Here is a 21,278-nt window from a genome sequence, read left to right as displayed (position 1 = left end):
CCTCAAAGGACAGGCGAAAAGATGGCTGTCATAGAAAGATGTCGTGAGGGGGAGAGGGTTTCAGATACTGACCATCAGACAAGCTTTACTGTTGAAGTACACCAGCTCCTTTGTGCTATATTTACCATTATCCCGTAATTACTAATGGCTGCTGTTCAGCAAAAGTTACAAAGGGTCACTTTGCGCTGAACGGTTTGGTCCATGAAAAACACTCAGTCCACCACAGCTCAACACTAAAACTTTGGTAATGCTGTCACTGTAAGTGATATGTCTACATCAGTATAAGCTGTGACAGGTGTGATCTGGAAATAAAGGCCCACATAATGTACAGTGTTATACTAGTGTTCATGGCTGTGTGTTGACATTTCTTACTGAAGTAGGCTGCACAATTACAAATAATTATCCATATTGGTGAAGGTACTTACACTAAGAGCATCTCTATTAAAAGCATGTAAACATTTACTCTGAGAACACTGCCACACTGGTATTTATACTTAACATCTGTTTCTGGTCTAATGCCGAGGCCTCAGTGGGAACCGTTTATGTCTTGTTTGTCTTTTAAAAGCTGAATCTCCATCCGCCCTACTCATGAGAACAACTTTAAGGAGGTGTTTCTAGTCCTTTTTAAAGTCTTAGAGTTTTTCTTACTTATGTTGTTGCTGTGCCATAACCACTCTCACCATGCTCACCACATGATGTGTAACCATTCAGTAGAATCACAGTATGTGAGCGAGTCAGGTTTATTCTGCGACGCCACATAAACATGAGTCAGTTATTACAGTTAGTGATTTAAATCCTCTTTTAATTTACCTTGTTTGTGAAATTGCATCACATCCGCTGAGATTTCCCTCCTTGGGCAATGCTCTACTACATGGCTGGAACAGGATGAACTAAAAGGTCTCATGCAGGGCTGATAGATGGACCTCCTCCTTTTTGTGGCCTAATACACTATGAAGACTGACGATGGGATCATGACCTTCAAGTTATGAGAGCCAACTAGAAGTTCAGCTGTAATAACATGTATTTGATTTAAAACTTCCTGAAGAAGAATGATTGATGGTTGAAAATATAATGACTTCAAATGTATCCAACTCAGTGACACTTGTGGAAGGTTCGCAAAGTTGTTGGTGTGGTTATATTTTGTTTTTTTGTGTTGCAACTTAAAAGGTTTTGAGTAATTAGGTTTGAGTGCTGCATTGCTGTTCATTTTTTGTTATGATGAGCTTCCAGCTCCCTTCCAGCCTCATCCAGTCTTCTCGCATCAATATCTGTCATGGCTGGTGTGTGCAGCAGGGTAACAGGGATATAGGACCCAAATGTAGAATGGCTGGTAGAGTACAATGATTTATTGCAGCACAGACAGTGTATATAACAGCTTACAGAATCATGGGGAAAGCACAAAGGCAGTTCAAAGAAACCCAGAAAAGCAAGCCAGGAAGATCAGTAAATGCAAAACAGGTAACAGGAAATAAACAGGAACAGATAAGTTACAAAAGGTTGAAACTCAAAAGCATGAAACACATGGAAACTTTGAAACAACAATCTGGGTCGGTATATGCTATATATGAGTGGCTGACGAGAGAATGAGGAGCAGGTAGGTGATGTGTGGGGAATCTCAGTTGAGTGGAATGAGGAGATGACTGCAGATCAGATGGGAGTGACAGGATCTGAAGTGAAAGGAAAAATGTCAGAAGGGCCTGAGAAAGTGGAAATGTGGCCGAAGAAGGACAGGGAGTCAGTATGAGCAGGAATGTACACAACTGAGGCGGACAACGAGACAATATCCTGACTGGGTAATTGACCACCTTATGTCAGAGTGAAATATTTTCACTCCCCAGGAGGCATTTGTTCATTATAAACATTTAATGTATGTGTATTTATGCGCACAAATGCTTACAAGTCTTTGGATAAAAAGATGTGTGTGCATCAAATGTATAAACACACTAAAGCATGTATACTAATACATGGCTTACAAATGATTTATGATTGGCACCAATGTTTATAAATGTGTCTATGGAAATCTCTTTGATCTTATGATGTGTTTACAATCACATTGTAGTGGGTTTTACTCCACTTAAAGCATAAAAGCTTTATGTTATGCTGTGCTATATGCTATGCTATGTTATGTTATGTTATGTTATGTTATGTTATGTTATGTTATATAAAGTTCAAAGGGAATTCTTGTAATAGGAGGATCCCCACAGAGAGAATGGACCGACATGCGTCCTTCACAAACAGGATAGGGACTCATGGAAGTCCAGTGAAAAACCAGCAGACGTTTGCATGTGAAAGCTTCATAACGCTAACATAACAAATTTTTGTTTTGAATTGAAGGATTACATTAAATAAACGTCACAAATTATTGGGGCTTATTAAGAAAGCGTTTTGGAAGGCGATTGGATACTTTTGAAAATTCCTGGACGGTGTTCAGCATCAGAACAAGAACATTAGAACCTGATGTTTGGGAGATGTGTGTTTTGAGGTTTTTCCAGAGTGACGGTACATGCCAGGATGGGTGTGGTAGTAGATTTACAGTGGAAAAACAGGGTTTGAAAGAGGGGGAGGAGGAGGAGGAGGATGAAGAAGAATCAGTGCTACTGATTTTAGTGAGTGGAAGACTGGGAGGACACCCAGTACGTTTCCTGATGTCACTCTTTTTGTCTATTCACTTCCTTTGGTGAGGCCCCATCTGAAAAGGGACCGTTGAAGCTATAGAAGTAAAAACATTCTCTTTGACTAATTCTGAGCATATAGTATTTGTGGTGTTATCTTGGGGTTTAAAGTCTATCCACCAGGATGAGTTGGGCAGAATGTGAGACCGGCAGGCACTTCTGATGAACTTTGAGAGTGTCTCTTATTCTCCTTGGCCAAGTGTCAATAAATAATACAGCATAGGCTCCTGAACACTTTCTTCATTCCTGACCTCACCATTGACCTTTAACTTCTGCAATTTCTCCACAACAATAGGCACATTGTTGTACTACATTGTTGTGCCATTGTGGCTATGTTTGCAAAGCTTGATCACTGAACCAGAGACTGGTGTATCACTGGGGAAGTAAGTGTGTTGACTGTAGAGTGACTCATCTTTTAAAGGAAATTGTTGTGTATTGTGAGTTTCACATGGTTATTTAACCCAGTTTCGTTGTGATGTTTTGTTTAAAGCTACTGATAATAGCAGCACAGCTCTAGGCATGGCAATGTCAGTCACCACTTTGGTACACAATGAAAGAATTATTGGATAGATTATCAATTTTATCGTTGTGGTATCGTTGTTATGGTGTGGTACAGACATTAATTCCTTCTCCTTTTTTAAACCCTGTTTTCCAGTGCACAAGTAGATACCACACCCATCGCTGCGCACACTTCCTCGTCATCACTGCCATATGGTTTATCTCCCAAACATCAGATTCTCTCTGTTTCAACTTGTTTTGACACTTAACGCAATTCAGGCACATTTAAAGTACCAAACTGTCTCTGAAAAGGGTTTTTATAAACCTAAAGAAAAATGAAGGATGAATCCTACAAACTCTCTGAACCTCTGAATCTTCTTTTCACCATCATCACCATCAGGTTGAATCGTAATTTTTTATGACAAAATACCTGAAAAACTAATTCCCACCATAGTTCAGCTGCAGTTTGTTTAATACTAGCTAGCATGATAACACTTAAGTGTGTTAACATTTAGCTCAAAGCACAACTGTGCCTAAGTGCAGCCTCACAGAGCCACACGCGTGTATTCATGTATTGTTTCAATGTGTTCGCTGTTTGTCAGTGATTACAGTGTTACATCTAGGCATGACCTACACAAAAATACTTGTTATAGGATCAATTAAATGTATCAGTCAGTCAGTCCACAGACAAATGGACTGACTGACTGATGAAATCTGTCAGGGAGTGACACCATAAGATATATTTGTTTTTGCTGTAAAGTGTGGAGGATGGTTGAGGACAAATACGACCACTGTTGTTGAGGTTTCTCTGAGAGCAACGCCAAAACCCCTCCTCCCCTGAATACAATGATAAGTGCACATCCTGTTTATGACCATGTTTTTGTCTTCCATAGGATTTCACAAGCGAATCAAAGCATCCACTTCAATCCAGCTAAAGTTTGAGTTCTTTCAGAAACCATATACACTGAAGTAAATTGTAAAATCGGACCCAAAGTGACTCACAGAAACATGTCCTTTTGAAGTAGGCACAAGAAACCCTTTATTTTGACCCCAAAAAAGGCCCAGTTCAAACCTCTTGCATGACAGCAGACCAGGGCAGAATGAAACAGTTGAACCACATTTTATTATGGGGCTTTTCCCTGTACTGCTCCACACCCCTGCCAGGATAATGGCTTGATCCGTCACTGCTGCCATGACGTGTGAATGAAGCCATTGAGTTTTGTCCTTCAAGGAACAAAAACAGCTACTTTGTAAAATGCAAACAACATGTCAGCATGTGCTTCAAGGTAATTCTTTTTAGTAGAGGCTTTTGTACAGATTCTTTCAGATCTTTTAGTTTGATATAGAATTGTTTTTTCAAATAAAATCTCCACAAACAAATGGTTAACAAGCTTGTTCCAGTTTCTGAGAATTTCCCCTCTCACATGACAGAGTAGTTTGTGTGACATGGTATGTTGATGGTATGTACTCTACTGGATTTTTTTCTCATGAAAGCTTTGCTATTATTTAGCACAGCTTACAAAAAGAGCCCCAGAACAATAGACAATGATCAAAAAAAAGTAAGGGGGCAAAGAATGCAACTGATTGTATCTTTATCAGTCGCCATTTCAGTCTGGCAAGTGAATAAATCACATTGTGTGCCTCTTGAATCACCTTTTTCATGAGTCCTAACAAAACAGTACATTAATAACACATAAACGTATGGCTCTAAAATTACTTAATATTGTTAATACTTAATACCACGTGGAGGCAATGTTGTTAAGTGGTGTGTTTAATCCAGTTTATAACATAAATAATGTACAAAAAGTAATACTATAGTATAATATATATTTATATTACAATTGTTCAAATAATGTGTCAATAAAAAAAATACATCATTATAAAAAAGTGCTTCTCATTGGACCTTAAATTATGATATTTTTAGATTGGAATATCTACCATATCAAGTGCAATAACATTAAAGTGAGTTTTTCCCCCATTGACTTTTTGAGAGGCGCAGCTACAGTTTGTTGGCACGTCCCTCCTTGGTCACAGACGCTCTTCACTAGATTGGCCCGGTTCCATTTGCAGAGCTGGTGTTGAAGAGAAAACTGTTTAGATTGAGTTTCATTCACACAGTGGTGCAAAAACAAAATGAACAGGAGTACAGTACACCATTCATGCCTTTTTGTCTAATATTTCATGCTCCTACCTAACAATATGTGTCTGCATGCTTGTATACATGTAGGAAAGTAAACACATGAACAATTCTTCAATATGTTTTCAGTTGTATTTTGATTATTTTATGGCAATAGCTCTGAGCAATAAATTTAAAGATACCTTAGTCAGGCAGGCAATCTAAAGATTTTGGAACTGTAATAACTCCGGCTTCAGGTCTTCTCTGGTGTCATATGAGCTATAGTGTCATCAAATGAGGAATTTATGTCAGAATTATATTTTATAAAATATGATTATTTGTATGTTAACTTTGATTAGTTTATTAAAATTTGTCCATTGCATATTTAACTGGCATTCCGCAATGTTAGTGTTAGTCATTGCACTTCTGAGAGATAAATGAGTTTTTGTAAAGTAAGCTTTAACATTGGCTTAATGCAGTATGTGAAGCGCTCATGTGATTACATGGTTAATGAGAGATGAATGTTTCAGGAAAGCTGCTGTGAAGGAATCTGAGCTATTTGAGCTCTGTGACACATGAGAATTCACAAGATTCATATCATATATTCATATATCATATAAGATAAAAGTGTCTTGACAGTTTTTGTCAAACAAAATGATTGTAACAGAATATGTCCCCCTATTTTTGCATTGTTTTAACTTAGACATATACCTGCACAAACAAAATCAAAAAACATCCTGATTCATTCCAGCCTGAGGGGATTTTTTTTGTGCTCATGCTGATTTCTATGTCACAGCTGGTTTTATTAAAGGATTTCCTGTTGACTTCCCTCATTCCTCAGCTCAAGCATGGAAACAGACATCTAGATTTCCTTAAAAATCGGAACCTGCTGCAGAGTTAGCCACTGTCAAGTTACTGCACATTACTTCCCTGCATGCTGTATTTGCTCACAGAAATATGTGGTATAAATAACCAGTAGTTTGTGTTACTGTGCATTTAAGACAGAAAGTGCAAAGAGAAAAGAGCAAGAGAGAAATTAAAGCATAATAACATACAAGTCATGCATTAAAAAGTATAAAATGTAAAATATTGGATCTCACCCCTTTCTCTTCAGAAGAAATCGGTATAAAATTAATCCTAGCCCAACTGTGAAGAAAAATTGAAGATTTATTGTAATTTGTATATGAGCTGCAAAACTGTGTTCAAATGTGCAGTCCAAAGAAAAAAACTGTACAGTACCTAATACAAATATGAATGCCAAAGTAACTGCAAGAATTATATGTCCTGAAAGACACAAGCAAAGTTAAATGCAGAGCGTAAATAATCACCCATGTTAACATCTTCATTGGACTGTGGCTCAATAACTCACCATTATTCTTGTTAATATCTACAATCTCATCATGTCCGTCTGAAAGTATAAAACAGTATTAATAGTAGCATGCAGCACTGAGCAACTGAGCATTTCATTTACTGATTCAAAACCACTATGTTTACATTTTTAGGTGATGATTACATGTGTCTATTAATTTTGCTGGCGTTTTGTATGCAGAAAAATTCATATGCATTGCTTTGAGCCTGTTAATCTCTGTGTGGGATCAGTGAAGAGAAGAAGACAAAACATTAATACATTAACTGGGACAGGAAAAATGACAGTTCTCTTTGGTCAGTAAACTAAAACTATTATTATTCGCTTTGCAACAAGCAAAAATTACGAGGCAAACAGATAAATAAATTACAGTGTTAAAGGAGTGGTTTGACATTTGGAGGAATATGCTGATTCACTTTGTGGTGGAGTTAAGTGAGAAGATTGATACCACTCTCTTATGGGATTGTTAAACGAATGAGCAGATATTAATTGAAGGTCAGCTTATTTTAGACTGGACACTAGGTGTAAGAACTAGTCTGACAAAATCCACCTACAAGTACCTCTGAAACGTCATTAAATAACATGTTTGTTTAAGCTGTGCAAAAGTATGTCGACACAATTTCACCAGTTATGTGCCCGACTATATCTCGACCGTGTGCACTGGCTTCCTGGAGTCACCTCTGATTGCATTGGGACTCCTTTACAGCCAAAAATATCCTGCCACATTACTCTACTTTAACATTACTTTAACACTTCAGTTCATATAAGTTTCCCAAAGGAGTAAACTTTGTTAGGTCAAGTATTCCAGGAAATGCCTGAAAGAGAGCAAACGATTCAGTGAGCTCTGAGCTGCCCTGTCTGATGGTATAGCGACAGCTGTCCACACTCCCCATAACTTTCATTCTTCCCGTAAATGGTTTTGTGTAACCAAGTGTAGCACAGCAGTCACTATATTTTCCACTGCTACCCATTACTTTCCGATTATGACCAGTTTGCAGATTTATTTCAACTGCCTTAAAAGAATTGCTCATGTTACTAAATCCTACAGTGACGACAAAATAATCTTTCTCCCCTCCACTGAAACAACCAGCTGATTTAACTGAAATAACAAATCACAGACCAAACAGACATATAGCACACAAAGTTTGAAAGTCTCAAAAGTAAATTATATTCAAACTGGATTGCTTGGGAAGCATCTGCTCATGGGAGGTACAGTAAAAATCCACGGAACATAAGTCTGTTATTAAATTTAAGCTTGTAATCATGCAACTTCCAAATGGAAAGAAGATTCAAGCTCGACTGCTTTTTCATTAAATTGTTCAATACCTTGAAATGATGTTGTTGGCGTTACACTGGTTGTAGTAGCTTTATCCTCTGCTGTCAAAATGACTCTGCCACCTTTGAACAGAATGACCATAATGATTCATAATTCTCCACAAGTTTGGTACTTCGTCAAGCTGAGAAGTCATTCCTGAGATATATGCAGCATGCACGTAATCCATTCATGCTGTCAAGCACTGTGCCTTTATAATTACATGCTGATTGCCTTGGTTTGGAGACATTTTTTAGTACCTTGTGCTGGAGTTGAGTCAGTTTGTGTTGCACTGGTTGTGATAGTTTTATCTCTGTGAACTGTGGGAGTGGTAGATGGATCTGTAGAAGTGGACATTTCTGTGACATGGAAAATAATCATTGTTGTCAAAACATGAAGGGAAGTCTTCTTCGAATACTGAATTCCTTATTGTGATAGCTGAATATGTATCAATTATTTTCTTTATATCTTTCAGTATAAATCTGTTTGAATACCTTGTGCTTGAGGCGTAGATGTTGGTGTTACCATTTTTGTTGTAATTGTATCTTCTGTTGTCACACCTATGAATAAAAATCCAGAATTCATCTTGGCTTCAAATAAATAGTGTTCAGCAGCCATTAATGAGACTGACAGTGGAGCATGCATACAGATTTCATTTTGCATGAAGAATGTGCCGTGCCTTTCAAATGACTGTTATGCATCAGTAACATGCTTCTTGGTGGCATTCAAATTGGATTTATATCTCAAACCAGCCTTGTGCCTTACCCATCTTCTTGTAGAAAGCTTTTTTATTAGTTTTATTAGGCGATTCTTTTTTAGCAATGACTAGGTAGTTAGTCAACAAACAACTTGGAGTGAGCACAGACATGAATGGTGAGTAGAAAAATGTTGTAAATCTTGAAAACTTCATTAGAGTGGAGTGTGTGGAGAAGGCTTTAAGTGATAATGTTTAACTTTGCAGGCGATGTGTTCAATGCTAAGTGTCCTTGGTGACGCCATAGCAACAGTATGTGCACTTTTACAGTTAAACCACAGATAAACGCTTGAAACTTCACTGCAAAGTTGCTACTGATCTTGCAGAACTGAAAGGTTGTTACAAGACCACGTCTGTGGTTTTGCATGTTTGAGCCCCATTAATTACAAATCATGCACACATTACATTCAGTAACATTTCACAGCATAACAGAGGTTTTCTAACTGATTTCTTACATTCAAGACATGATTGAAATTTATTTCACTACAATATAAAAATAATCTTGCAGAGCCTTTAAATGTGTTTAAATTTGCCAACATTTGTAATTGCAGAAAATGTCTTTTTCATCACACTTGTATTAGCATGTTCTGTTTACTAATAATAACAATGGATCGCATATTTATTTTATATCTTTTATATGTTGTTCTTGGTTTTATTTCCAATGTACTTTAGCTGGTCAGTGCCCCTCACATATTTGATTTGTCTGAATGTCCTTGAACACACCAACCAGGACAGTTGAAAACAGTTTGCTCACAGCTGCTTATTAAGTGCCAGTGACTGCATCATACTGCAATTATTAGAAACGACTGACCACATAAAAAGAATGAGAATCTATCCACAAAATTTTTGAATGGTTTGAAGTAATTTAAAGTATAATATTACAAGGGGGTCCGAACATGCAAAACTGCACGTGGTCCTTATATAACTCACACAACACTTGATATACATTAATTCAAGTCAATAACATGGATGGAGTCTGCTTACTTTTGCATTCAGGAGGTGGAAAATCGTATTGACCAATTTCGTTGCACGCAATTTTATCTGTTCCAACGCGGGAGTATCCATCATTACAGACGTATTGGATGATTTCTCCATATTTTGGTCTATCTTCAGAGACCCAATTGTTTCTGCCGTTGTCTATTTCACCAGGTTTAGCACATGTTACAACTAAGGAAAAAGACATAATTATAGTTAGAGAAGGAGCATACTGGAAACAGTGGAATTAAAACAACTTCACGTTTTGCTGGTTTGTGAATTTAAGAAATACAAAATGAGACATTTACTTTTACAGTTGGATCTTCCAAACCACCCTGTCGCATAGCACCGTTTGTAGCTCGATCCACTAAGCTGGTAACTGTTGAAAGAAGAAGCAAAACAAAGCAGGACTGTATATTTAAGGAGGAATTAATAGTGTAGAGCCATGATTTTGCAGTGCAGCAAGAAGGTAATGTTAACTTTGAAACCACATTCTTATGCATTTTAGTCAAGAACTACTTGATACTATATCTATACAACTCTGCTGATGTTGGCAAGAGGAACGTTTCTAATCAGTGAAACCATGACATAACACTATTTTCTTTTCTTTAGAGACCTTTTCCATTAGCACATTTCACCTTGACATCATCTAGAACTATCTGGCAGCAGCACTGTCTGGGAGACAACATTTGACAGTACAGCAAAATGACTACAATGACAACATGGTTCCTGAAGGTTTCCTGTGTGTTATCACTAGAGCTGCTCCATGCCAACACTCGCTTTTCTAAAGTTATGACATAAGTATTTTTAGATGTAACACAACCATACAGCAATTAGATGTGAAGGTTTGAAACCTTTGAAACATTTATACTTACCCTTTATCACAAAATACTTTTATTACAGCACCAAACAGTGTACCACCACTAGTATTAAAGCTCATATTGGGCTGTGGTTTAGGATGACCACAGTCAGTTTCTGTAAGATAAAAACAAATAATAAAATTAAACCTAAAATGACAGAATAATAATGTTTTATGAGAGTGTCATTAAAGTTATAATCAAAGTAGCCAGGACTCACTTTTGCAGTTGAGATCTGGATTATTCCAATTTCCATTAATGCAGTTTACAATCCCGGTGCCACTTTCTTTGATATATCCATTACCACACTCTACAGTGACCTCAGAACCCTCTGGAAACTCATTGAGTAAAAGTGCTTCATTGGTTAAGACCATATTTTCCCATTCGTGAGGTTTAGGGCACTCGGCTGGGGAAAAAAATAGAAAAGAAGGTATTAATGTTAACAGTAAACTAAGCCTGAAATGTGTAATGAAAAAAACTTATAATTAATATGGCTCCCTTTATAAATGTATATTTAATATGTTCACAATTTTTTAATTAGTAGCATTGTTATTGATTAATAACACATTCACTAACATCATCAACAACATTTGTAGTTTGTCCCTCTGTCCCTCTTCTCCAGCTACATTTCCCAGACCCCCTCATTACCATTTTTCATCCACATACCATGATGCCCTCTGACTTTCCCTACTTTCCCCAATACCTGACCTTCCTCGCCCACATGCTCACCTGTGGCCACTTTCCTTATTAGTCCTCCAGATATTTAATTAGCCCATTTTCATTGACCCTTTGCCATTTTGTCATGGATATCTGTGTACCGTCCTACCAATCAATAAATCACTAAAGTCACCCTCCTGCCTCTTCTGTCTGCATCTGGGTTCATACCTCACTCTCCCTCCACTGTGACAATACTTCATGGTTGCCAGGCGTTTCTAATTGGCAATAGTCCTGTTATGAATGATTGCTTAGTAACCCATTAATAAATACTTTCTAATGCGTCATCCTTTCTGCATGTATTAATGTTTGTAAATCTTTAATACAGGGCGTTTAATTCATCAAGCCTGCAGTCAAACTGTAACTGTTTGTATAACTTAACTTGTTATTGATAACTTGTTAATGAATGAACTTTTGTTGAACCAGCCAAAGATGTTTTTTGTAACTGATATATGAAGAATCAAAAATAATAAAGCCAAAACTTACAACCTATAAAACTTGTAAAAAAAATAATCAGAGCTTCTCTTCCAAGACGACAGTTTATATAGATGTCTTCATACTTAATGAAAATGTCTTATCTCTGAGTAAACCCCAGAAATATTTCAAAAAATATTCAGAGGTTACACTCCTCTGAATATTTTTTGCTTGTCATATCACACAAAAATGGTCCTGGAATATCCCTACAGAGATAAGAATACTGAATTTACACTTTACAGTCTACACTTTTAATCCGTACATGTTTATTACTGAGGTCACTGTTAAAGGTGAGGTTGTACTACATCATATTATATTAATCATCTCTCACTATGATGCAGCCCAGAACACCACCTTTAATTATCAGTGCTAAAAATAAACTAAATCAACCTCTCTATGACATCAAAAGTGGCAAATTGGATTGCATTAGACTTTACAGGTGTGCCTAATAAAGTTTCCAGTAGTATACAGTGAGTATACATAATTCTTATTATAGAAACAGTTTTAATATATATATATGCACGATATGTATAATATGTGTATGTATATGTATTTTCTGAGGCTAAGATACAGTTCCTTTTCAGTCTGGATACTCTTGCTGGAACTCTCATGTGACTTGCTGCGATGATAAATATTATCTCATTAACCAGACTGCGAGGCGGCTGTTATTACTGACCTGCTGCATTCACAACAAAAAGGTACATCATCAGCAGAGATTTGACTCTTCGCCGTCCACAGGTGTCCAGTAAAATATCCATGCCGGGCTGTGGAGTGAGAGAGAGAAAGGATCCAGATAACTTTGTCTTCTTTTAGTCCAGCTTCTTTAGGGAGGCAATGCGGGGTTGCGACTCGCTCCTCTGCCGGTCAACTGTGATCCTCCCCCTGAACGCACCACTACTATCCATGCTGCCTTTTTGTCAAGTTGTAATCAGAATAACAGGAAGTGTAAAAGAATTGCCTTCATAATAAGAGCAGAGATATTTCCCAAAAGGAGGTTGTGTTATGTTTGTCTCTTTGGTTCTGCTGGAGGTTTCTGACTCACCAAGGTCATGCTCATGGTGAGGACTGTTGGGTCTGTGAATAATATTACAAAGAGCACAGGCTAGGCGTGCTTAATATGAAGTGGCACATCATGAGATACAGTAGCTTCTTTTGCTTTCTACTTCTCTTTCTACTTAATACTTTCTTTTTGAATTGGCTGTATAAAAATACAACTGAATAGGTTTGAACTGATTTAACTGTGAGGTATGTATATTTATCATTTCATTTTATTTATCATACTGACATACTGTATATTATATTTTACTCCTTTGATTTGAACTAGAAACTGTGGTTTGTTTTTGCATCTTTATGTCATTTTATTTGATAATTAATTTTAGATGATACGTTTTTGCATGAGCATCAACATGAGCCATCAATTCCTTTTATTTTGAAAGGGAATAAAGGAACTTTGGCTTTTAAAACTTTCCTTTTGCTTCCTGACATATGTTACAGGCAGCGTCAATGAGCACACACAACAGACATAGACAAAGTTTTAGGGTGAACAAATACCAGTAAGTACAATCAATGATATTTGAAAATCGTCCTGTACACTGAATGTTGTGATTGTTGTTTAAATGAGCAGTAAACGAATATAAACTCTGTCCATCAGTTAGAGCAGCTCGGTGGTCCCACCTACTGTAAGAACTGGAGATATCTCTCCAAGTGCTGCAACCAAAAAGTAGAAATATTATGGGTGTGTCCTGGAAAAAAGGGGATATTCCCTCTCCAGGTCCTCAAAAGGAAGACTTCTAATTCCTCAAAACACCTTTAAGTTTGTAGTCTTGTAAAAAGATCATAAACAATCTCACAATAATTAAATTTTATGTTTTTATTAACTACTACAAGAGATATCATCATTACTTAGGCCTTAGTAATGATAATATGTCTTGTAGTAGTTTATACTACGTCAGAGAGCCTGAGTCAATCTCTGTGGTTATTGTCATGGATACATTCCACAGTTTACTTCAACAAGAGGGCTGAGCCTCATTGCCTCACACACAGTCTGGGGTAAATTCCAAGGAGTTCACAACCACAGACGTTTGTTGACAGGGGCTGTTTCCCTCCTCCACCCAGAGTTGCCTCAGAAACCTGCAGACGAATTACGAAGAAACCTGGCAACAAAGAGCTAATAAAGTTTAGTAACCCGTATCTGTACCCTTTAGTGAGGAAACACCAGGATATTGGATTTACATGATCATTACATCATGAAGAAATCTATGATCTTACAGGTTTGGGCATGGAAAATGCCCCAGCACTTTCACTCAGTCTGATGTTAAGCCAATAAAATGTGCCCTGTGGTGCGCCTTATGTCCTTTTAAGGCATTTTGAAAACCTTGAATTAGCTGTTACCTAATGGCGTTTCACCAAACATCTTATCATGTTTAAAGTCTTCAAGAGCTGTGGCATAGCCTGCGTTTCTTATCTCTCCAAACACTCTGTCTACGTCAACGCTTAAAAACACCTCCCTTCTCATCAATCAACATGGAAGAACACATCTGCTTCTCCTCATGTCTGATAATGGAGAAAAGAGGTTGCCAGCTAAAACATTCGTTTTTATCCACTGCTGCATAGTTCACCTGCCTTTCTCATGCTCAGTCATACCACGGGTGGGACATGGAGATTAGCAGGATAGAAGAACTTTTTAACCCTTCACATATCTTCATCAACACAATTTCTGTGACATAACACATGCTGACATACTGTACAACGGACTTCATTTTTGGGAACTTTTTCTCCACCCTGATATTCACATTTCACAAAACTGCGAGGCTGAAAGCTGTCATATGACTCACAAGTGCTCATTTCCAGCTGCCAGAAATGTCTATTTTTCACAAGAAAAAGATTAAATGGTGCATATTCTGCTTATGGTATGCATTCCTACAGAAAACCACTTCAAACACAAACCCTTAGCCAGACAATAATTACACATAATCCTAGAACAATGTTTGCCCTTTCGATGTCATGTACACAGAACACTTCACTGTGCATTGGAGACATCTGGTGGTGGTAAACATAAATGCAGTACCATAGCAACAGTATGTGCACGTTTTGAATACAGTTAAATCACAGATAAACGCTTGAAACTTCACTGCAAAGAGGTTCCGCAGGTCCTTCATCCCTGCTGCTGTCAGGCTCTACAACACCTGCACCACCTGCTTGTTGTAGTCTCTTGCTCATGTTCATTGGAATTTTTGTTTCTATTTTGTTTCTATTTTATTTCATTCATACCTTGCAGTTCTTATTTATATCATGGTCACTTATTTTTGTAATTACTATTTATATTATGGTCACTACTCTATAGCAGTAATACTATTATTTATATTATGGTCACTTTCTTTGCAAAATTACTTACACTATGGTCACTTTTACACTACAACATTCAGTACTAATCTGTTTTTGAAGGTTTTTGAAGGTTGATTGTTTTTTTCGTGGTTATTGTGTAGTTAGAGATACTTCTGTCTGTTTAATTTCTGTCTGTTTATTGTGTTTTTGTTTTTTGTTTTTGGCCTCTTTTGTTTTTCTATATTGCTGCTGTTACAAGTGAATTTCCCCGTGGTGGGTTAAATAAAGTATTGTTACAAGTGAATTTCCCCGTGGTGGGTTAAATAAAGTATATATACAATCTAATCTAATCTAATCTAATCTAATCTAATCTAATCTAATCTAATCTGAGGCAAACATGGATCATAACACCAGCTCCGGCTGGAGGGGACAAAGTGCGTTCCTCTAACGCACCATCAACATGATAAATTCGTGACCAGAAAAAGCTTTGAGATTTGTCAGATCTTCTTGATCCCTCGGGTGATAGAACTCTGTCCCTATCCATCTGAAAAGTATGATGTGACTCTGTTTGATGGCTTGCATTGGTTGAATTGTATACGCATTATAATCTTTATAATCTTTTATCATTGTATTAAAAATACTTAAAAGACACGTTTTTGAATGCTCTTTATTTCACACTCCATATCAATCTCTGTGGTTATTGTCATGGATACATTCCACAGTTTACTTCAACAAGAGGTAAGAAAGTCATGAAATGTGATTTAATGCAGCCGCTTACGACAAAATCTACCAATGTGTACAACATGAGTTCTGCTCATAAACACACACGATTGTTTTTCACAGGGGTAACTTAAAGTAAAAAAGTAAAAAGCTGATTATGGTGCAAAACTGAACAAAAGAAAATATTTATTCATGTCGATTTACATCTGAACCTCCCAAAAATCTAAGCTATTGTATAGATATCAGCAACTCCTTGTTACCTTCTTAGTTTATGGTTACACAGAAAGAAAAGAAGAAAATTATATTTTATATTAATTTTGACCCATATCTGAGCTTTTGTTCCACATGAATTCAGCAGAGTGTGACTGTTGAAGGCAGAAAATGCAATAAAATACAATGAGTGTAACAAAACAAACAAAAAAATCTAATAAATAAAACTATAGTAGTTTGAAGGGAAGGTTGAAGCCCTTTGCAGAACATTTACCTCTGTAATTGTCAGTGCAATCTAGTTCCACACATCATTTCATGCTCGTACCTGAAATAGAACATAAGAAATGTTACAGTCCAGCCATTTTTAAGCAATTTAGTCAATTATCACGTCACATGCAATTACTAGTCACAATTAAGGCAGCTCTTCCAAAGCCATATCAAGTTCTGAATGACTGAGCAGGTCTCATCTGAACCAGGGTCAATGTCACTGACATGATGAAAGAATGGAGAGTCTTAGCAATCATTCACAGATAAATTGTACATCTACGTCAATAAAGCAGTCGAAATAACTGTTATGATGTTGTTAACTGTCCTGATGGAGGTCAGCTGTAGGTGCCTGTGGTGGCACTGGACATCTCAGGTGTGAATCTCTAACTATAGAAGATCAGCATGCATGCATGGTAAACCTTCCTTAAACCTTGACTTATACGTGTCAGATGAGTTCAGAAAATGACATGACTAACTTTGAAACACTCTGAGCGAGAAAAAGTCACCTCAGTTTCTCTGCTAGGGGTGCAGGGGTATGCTCAGGGTGGCCTTAGTGTGTCATCGAGCCACCCTTTAGGACCGCCCAAAAAATCCTAGACTGAAAACTGGTGAAAAACTGTTTTAACCCCTAACTCCATGTGAAAAAACTTGAAACGATATATTACCACATTTTGGTAATATAGAAGTTTTTTTCACATGTTTTCAGCAACTATTTTCCAACATATTTAATGTATTTTGAAAGAAATCTGAAAACTGTCTTTATACAGGCTTTAAGAAAAGGCTAAAAAACAAATCTTTGGTCTATTCCTAGAAAATAGTTCATCAGTTAAAGTAAACTTTCAGTCGTAATTTGTAGAAGCTCCGGGCAGATAATTTTGATGTGCTTAATGCCTACACAAGTAATGCACTGCACTGTAGAGCTTTTGGCAAACAGTTTCTCATGAATGTTTTACAGTTACACCTGTTTGACTTATTACTAATTCACTATATGTGATTCATTCATGTGTTTCAGCTTCATGTAAAATATACAGTAGGGTACTTAACCAGATTCATAGCTAACAGTATATAATTCCTATATCGCTCATGCAGCTGGGATTTCATTGAGGATTTAAAACCAGTCCGATAGTTTCATTGGGACTCATTCCAAACAGCCCCATGATTCATGCATGCTTTTGAAATATGGATATTTAATGGACATGACGCATATGTGGCATAAGATGCCTCTCAGCTTCCTCTTGTAATTGAAAAAGCATCTACTTTGTGCATTCACTCCCTCTCTCTGCACTCTGTTGAGAAAAGCAGTCGGCTACCATGACAACTGGAAATCTGCCATAGTAACAGTGTCTTATGCTGTTTTGTCATATGAAAGGATATTATTCTTGAACTGTACTGTGAGGCAAATTAATCCAAATATGACCCTTAAATGATCATTCTGTGAATTCTGACTGTGTTTATGTACAATGATATATAGTTCAGAAATAGAACAGGATGGTTTTAAGTTAATGTAGATTTTATTTTTAGTAAAATAAGAGATCCAGGAGGTGTTTTCAGTAAAACTTTATTTTTCAGTGCATGAACGGAACACCATGTCAAGGTCATAGTCTATCCTTTTTCAATCAATTTTTAAATATTTTCTCTTTTTTTACATAAAAAAATAATGGAGCGATTTAATATACCTCTATTTTTTTTTTATTTACCCCCAGAAAGAGCACTCAGCAAGTATTTATAAAGGTGCTGTACAATGTACAAACATTTACATCTAATGTTCCTACAGAATGTAGAAGGTACCACAAGGATTGTTTTTCTAATGAAGCGATGCAAGGCCACAGTATGACACAGAGATGAGATACAAAATGGTCAAAACTAAAAAAAAAATAAAAGGAGTACAACAGTGTGGAGGACTGACAATAAAAAGGGCATTATCTGATTCACCAGACTGAACTGCCTGTACCTGACACTCAAGGTTGGATTTACTCATTCAACCAACCAAGCTATTGCACAAAAACCTACCACTGATTGGCTCATAGCGGCGCACCATCTAGTAAATTTTAACCTGAAAAACTCCCTTATACAATCACAAGCTCTTATCATAGACCTCAACCACCATTTGTCTGTCACTAATAATGACTCTATCACACATTTTGCTACTATACTGCGTTCCCTGAGCTCATCTGAACAGATTTTACTCTCATAAGTTGTATTAGCATGTTGAGCAAGTATATTTCCATTTCTCTGATTTTACAGCAGAAGCTAAAAAAATGCAGTAAAGTAAAAGTGAAATTGAAACTGATTTTTTGAATCGTATATATCAGCTCGGCTACCTTTAAAATTTGTAAGAAGGTAGGATCTCTGCTTATCTGTCTTACTTCAGCAGCAGGCTCAATATCACACTAAACTACCACATCACTCTCTAAGCTCCATTATCCTTCAAGCCACCCTGGCACATAATCACACAGCAGGATTGACATGTACATCAAACACCCTCATTCTTCTTATTTTTCAATAGGTTAAACCACCAGGTGCCATGACTCAGAGCTTGAACAGTATTATATAAATTGCAAGTTTGGCCTTAAACAGTGAATCCTTTAAGAAAAAAAGAAATAGCTTTATAAAATAATAATAATAATAATAATGGAAATGCATTGGTAGCAAGGCAAGTCAACATCACGATTTAAATACAATTTATGGTCGTTCTTTTATGCTACAAGGGCAAATGCAGTGCAATGGAATTCAATAGATATTTAAAAGTTAGCAAAACATGACACATTCAAATATATATATATATATATTATATTTCACGATGAGACACATTTTCAGCAATCGCAAACATTTGGTACAGCGGTTTGCACGCTACCTATACATTTAATGAACTACAAGATCCATGGTAATTCCTACCACTGAACTACATTGGAAGGATGGTGAAAAGCTCAAATAACGTGGGACAAATCTTCGAAGTCTATATCAAAATGTGGAATGGCTTGGTACAGCTACATATACACATATTAATCTATTATCTCAATAAATTACACACGTTGGCTATCATACACATGGTAAACAAGTTCTCAAACCACAAGTTTCTGGTCTTTTTAATGATACTGTTTGTATGAAGGAGAGTCATGTCTATAACCATAGAACAGTCTAGAGTCCCCGGCAAAGTGAACGCTTGCTGGATTGTATTAGAAATCTGCCTGGTGTTGAGAAACAAGAATCATCCTCAGTGATGTGCAGAACACGTGCAGTAAAACAAACAGAAGGAACGACTGCATGCAGTTGAGCAAACTTTTAAGAAAAAAGACAAGTCAAAATATCTCAATGAGACTGAGAGCAAAATGAAACCCTGGATGACAGTCACATGTGGTGTATACTACAGGTGAGAGGCGAGGGCCTTTCTCCTTTTCTTTGCATATGGGTCATTGCATTGTAATGGGTGAAGCGCTGTTGGTAGTCGTCATTCCACAGGAGGCTCCCAAGATTGGCACATATTCACATTTCAGAATGTTTTATCTGACAAGGCCCCGAGCATGCCGCACATGCTTAAGTCTCAGATCAAAGATGCTGAAGCAGCGGACAAGGCAGAGGGGAGCTGCTACATGCCACGTGTGATGTCACAGGACTCCCAAAAAAAGACCCTGTCGAAAGACAAATCTGGACATTGGGTCCAAAGGTTATAAGTGACATAAGTGACACCATGTTGCACTTCTCTGTTTTATGGAAGAACTCAGAAAAAAAAAACAAAAAAAACAATCCACTGAGAGTACTGTTAAATATTCCATGGCACAGCTCAAGTCTGGGTGATTCAATATTCTATTATAAGGGGTCACGTAGGACCTCTGCCTCAGAGAGGATTTTAGCTGAGCTGGGCACTTTCCAAGGGCCGGGGCCAAGAGTTCCCTTTGGGCTCTGCAGGGTCACTTGAATACTGTTTACAGAGGCCACAATGCCTTCCTTACTACTGACCTCTTTGGAGTAAGACAATGGGTCTTCTCTTACTTTTCGCTCTCTTGGCGAAACTACAGAAACTTTTCTACTGCGTAAATCTTTAGACAGCAGTGTTTCTCTTTTGTTGATATTTGCTGTATTCATGTCTTCTGTAGATTTCCCATTAGCGTCTCTCTGTCTTGAGTCTTTACTTGTACCCTTCTCACTTACTCTTACTGCATGAGGTGTCCTGTGGAAGTGAGACTCTCCTGCCACCCTTCTTTTAAAACTCTCTTGCTCACGGCCAAGCCCGGTCCTCTCTCCTCTATCTTCTGTCCCTCTTCCTTGTGTGTATTGTCTAATCTCGAGATTTGCCATGCCTTTGCCATTTTTCTTTTCACGATCCAAGCTCTCTCTGCTGGAAGAGTCTTTTAATCCCCTCTGAGGGCCTTGGTGCTCTGTGCGTTGCGGGGTCAAAGCCATTTGCTGTCCAGCTTGAGTAGACTTCTTAGGGTTTGTAGATAGTGACTTTGTCTGTATCTGAGACGTCCTGTTTCTGCTCTGTGTTTCATTCTGTGCCTGACTCTCAGTCTTTTCAGGAGTGTGATGTTGCTCTTTGGCTTTAGGAAATGTCTCCCCTGTTTTCTTTGGGCTGCTTAGCTCTCTGGAGTCTTTTGTGGGCCTGGTCCTCTTGTAGAATGTCATATGCTCATGGGAGACAGGAGAGAACTTTTCTACCTCCTTGTCAGCCCATTCACTGCTCTCCTCCACTGAGCTTAAACCCCTGCTGCTGCGGGGCTTGTAGCCTTGCGGGGATGTGGCGCCCCAGCTGCGGGAATGTTTCAGCTTGCTGGAGAAGGGAGGGGAAACAAAGATGGAAGCCCCAGTGGGATATGGAGAGGACAGGGGTGATGTATTGGAGTAAAACACCTCTCCGGAATAGCTTGTGGGTGAAATGAGTTTTTGATCATGTTGACCTGTAAGAGAAACACATATTTTACAGACACCATATGGACATGCAGATATTAGATGTTCAAAACACAATACTGAAATTTTGTGAGAAAAGGGAGAAAAAATATACTGAGAGGTTAATAGGAGGTA

General features: G+C 37.6%; 2 protein-coding genes across 11 annotated transcripts in view; both read right to left on the bottom strand.

Annotated features, from left to right (window-relative positions):
- Positions 1-4,488: 4,488 nt before the first annotated feature.
- Positions 4,489-12,620, bottom strand: im:7151449 (complement decay-accelerating factor). Of its 7 annotated transcripts, none has more exons than XM_010735658.3 (13): positions 12,415-12,619; positions 10,771-10,956; positions 10,569-10,668; positions 10,002-10,072; positions 9,703-9,885; positions 8,459-8,524; positions 8,225-8,305; positions 7,979-8,050; positions 6,656-6,694; positions 6,526-6,570; positions 6,387-6,432; positions 5,490-5,565; positions 4,489-5,242 (listed from the first exon to the last, which is right to left on the bottom strand). In XM_010735658.3, the coding sequence occupies exons 1-12, from the start codon at positions 12,494-12,496 to the stop codon at positions 5,508-5,510; spliced, it is 1,029 nt and encodes a 342-aa protein (XP_010733960.3). In that variant the 5' UTR covers positions 12,497-12,619; the 3' UTR covers positions 4,489-5,242; positions 5,490-5,507. The 7 variants fall into 7 exon arrangements, with proteins under 7 accessions (XP_010733960.3, XP_010733959.3, XP_019119399.1 ...); XM_010735657.3 differs by having other exon boundaries at positions 8,225-8,323; positions 12,415-12,618; XM_019263854.2 differs by lacking the exon at positions 6,656-6,694 and having other exon boundaries at positions 8,225-8,323.
- Positions 12,621-17,808: 5,188 nt separating this feature from the next.
- Positions 17,809-21,278, bottom strand: part of magi3b (membrane associated guanylate kinase, WW and PDZ domain containing 3b) — a 118,609-nt gene continuing 115,139 nt past the window's right edge. For 2 of the 4 annotated variants that reach the window (XM_027279543.1, XM_027279544.1), the window contains one exon: positions 17,809-21,154. In XM_027279543.1, the coding sequence (XP_027135344.1) occupies positions 20,067-21,154 (1,088 nt within the window). In that variant the 3' untranslated portion in view covers positions 17,809-20,066. The remainder of the gene's footprint in view (positions 21,155-21,278) is intronic. The other 2 variants (XM_027279546.1, XM_027279547.1) reach the window with 1 other exon arrangement.

Source organism: Larimichthys crocea, chromosome VI (genome assembly GCF_000972845.2).
Source record: "Larimichthys crocea isolate SSNF chromosome VI, L_crocea_2.0, whole genome shotgun sequence".
NCBI lineage: Eukaryota > Metazoa > Chordata > Actinopteri > Sciaenidae > Larimichthys > Larimichthys crocea.
This window is presented reverse-complemented; position numbering and strand designations above follow the sequence as displayed.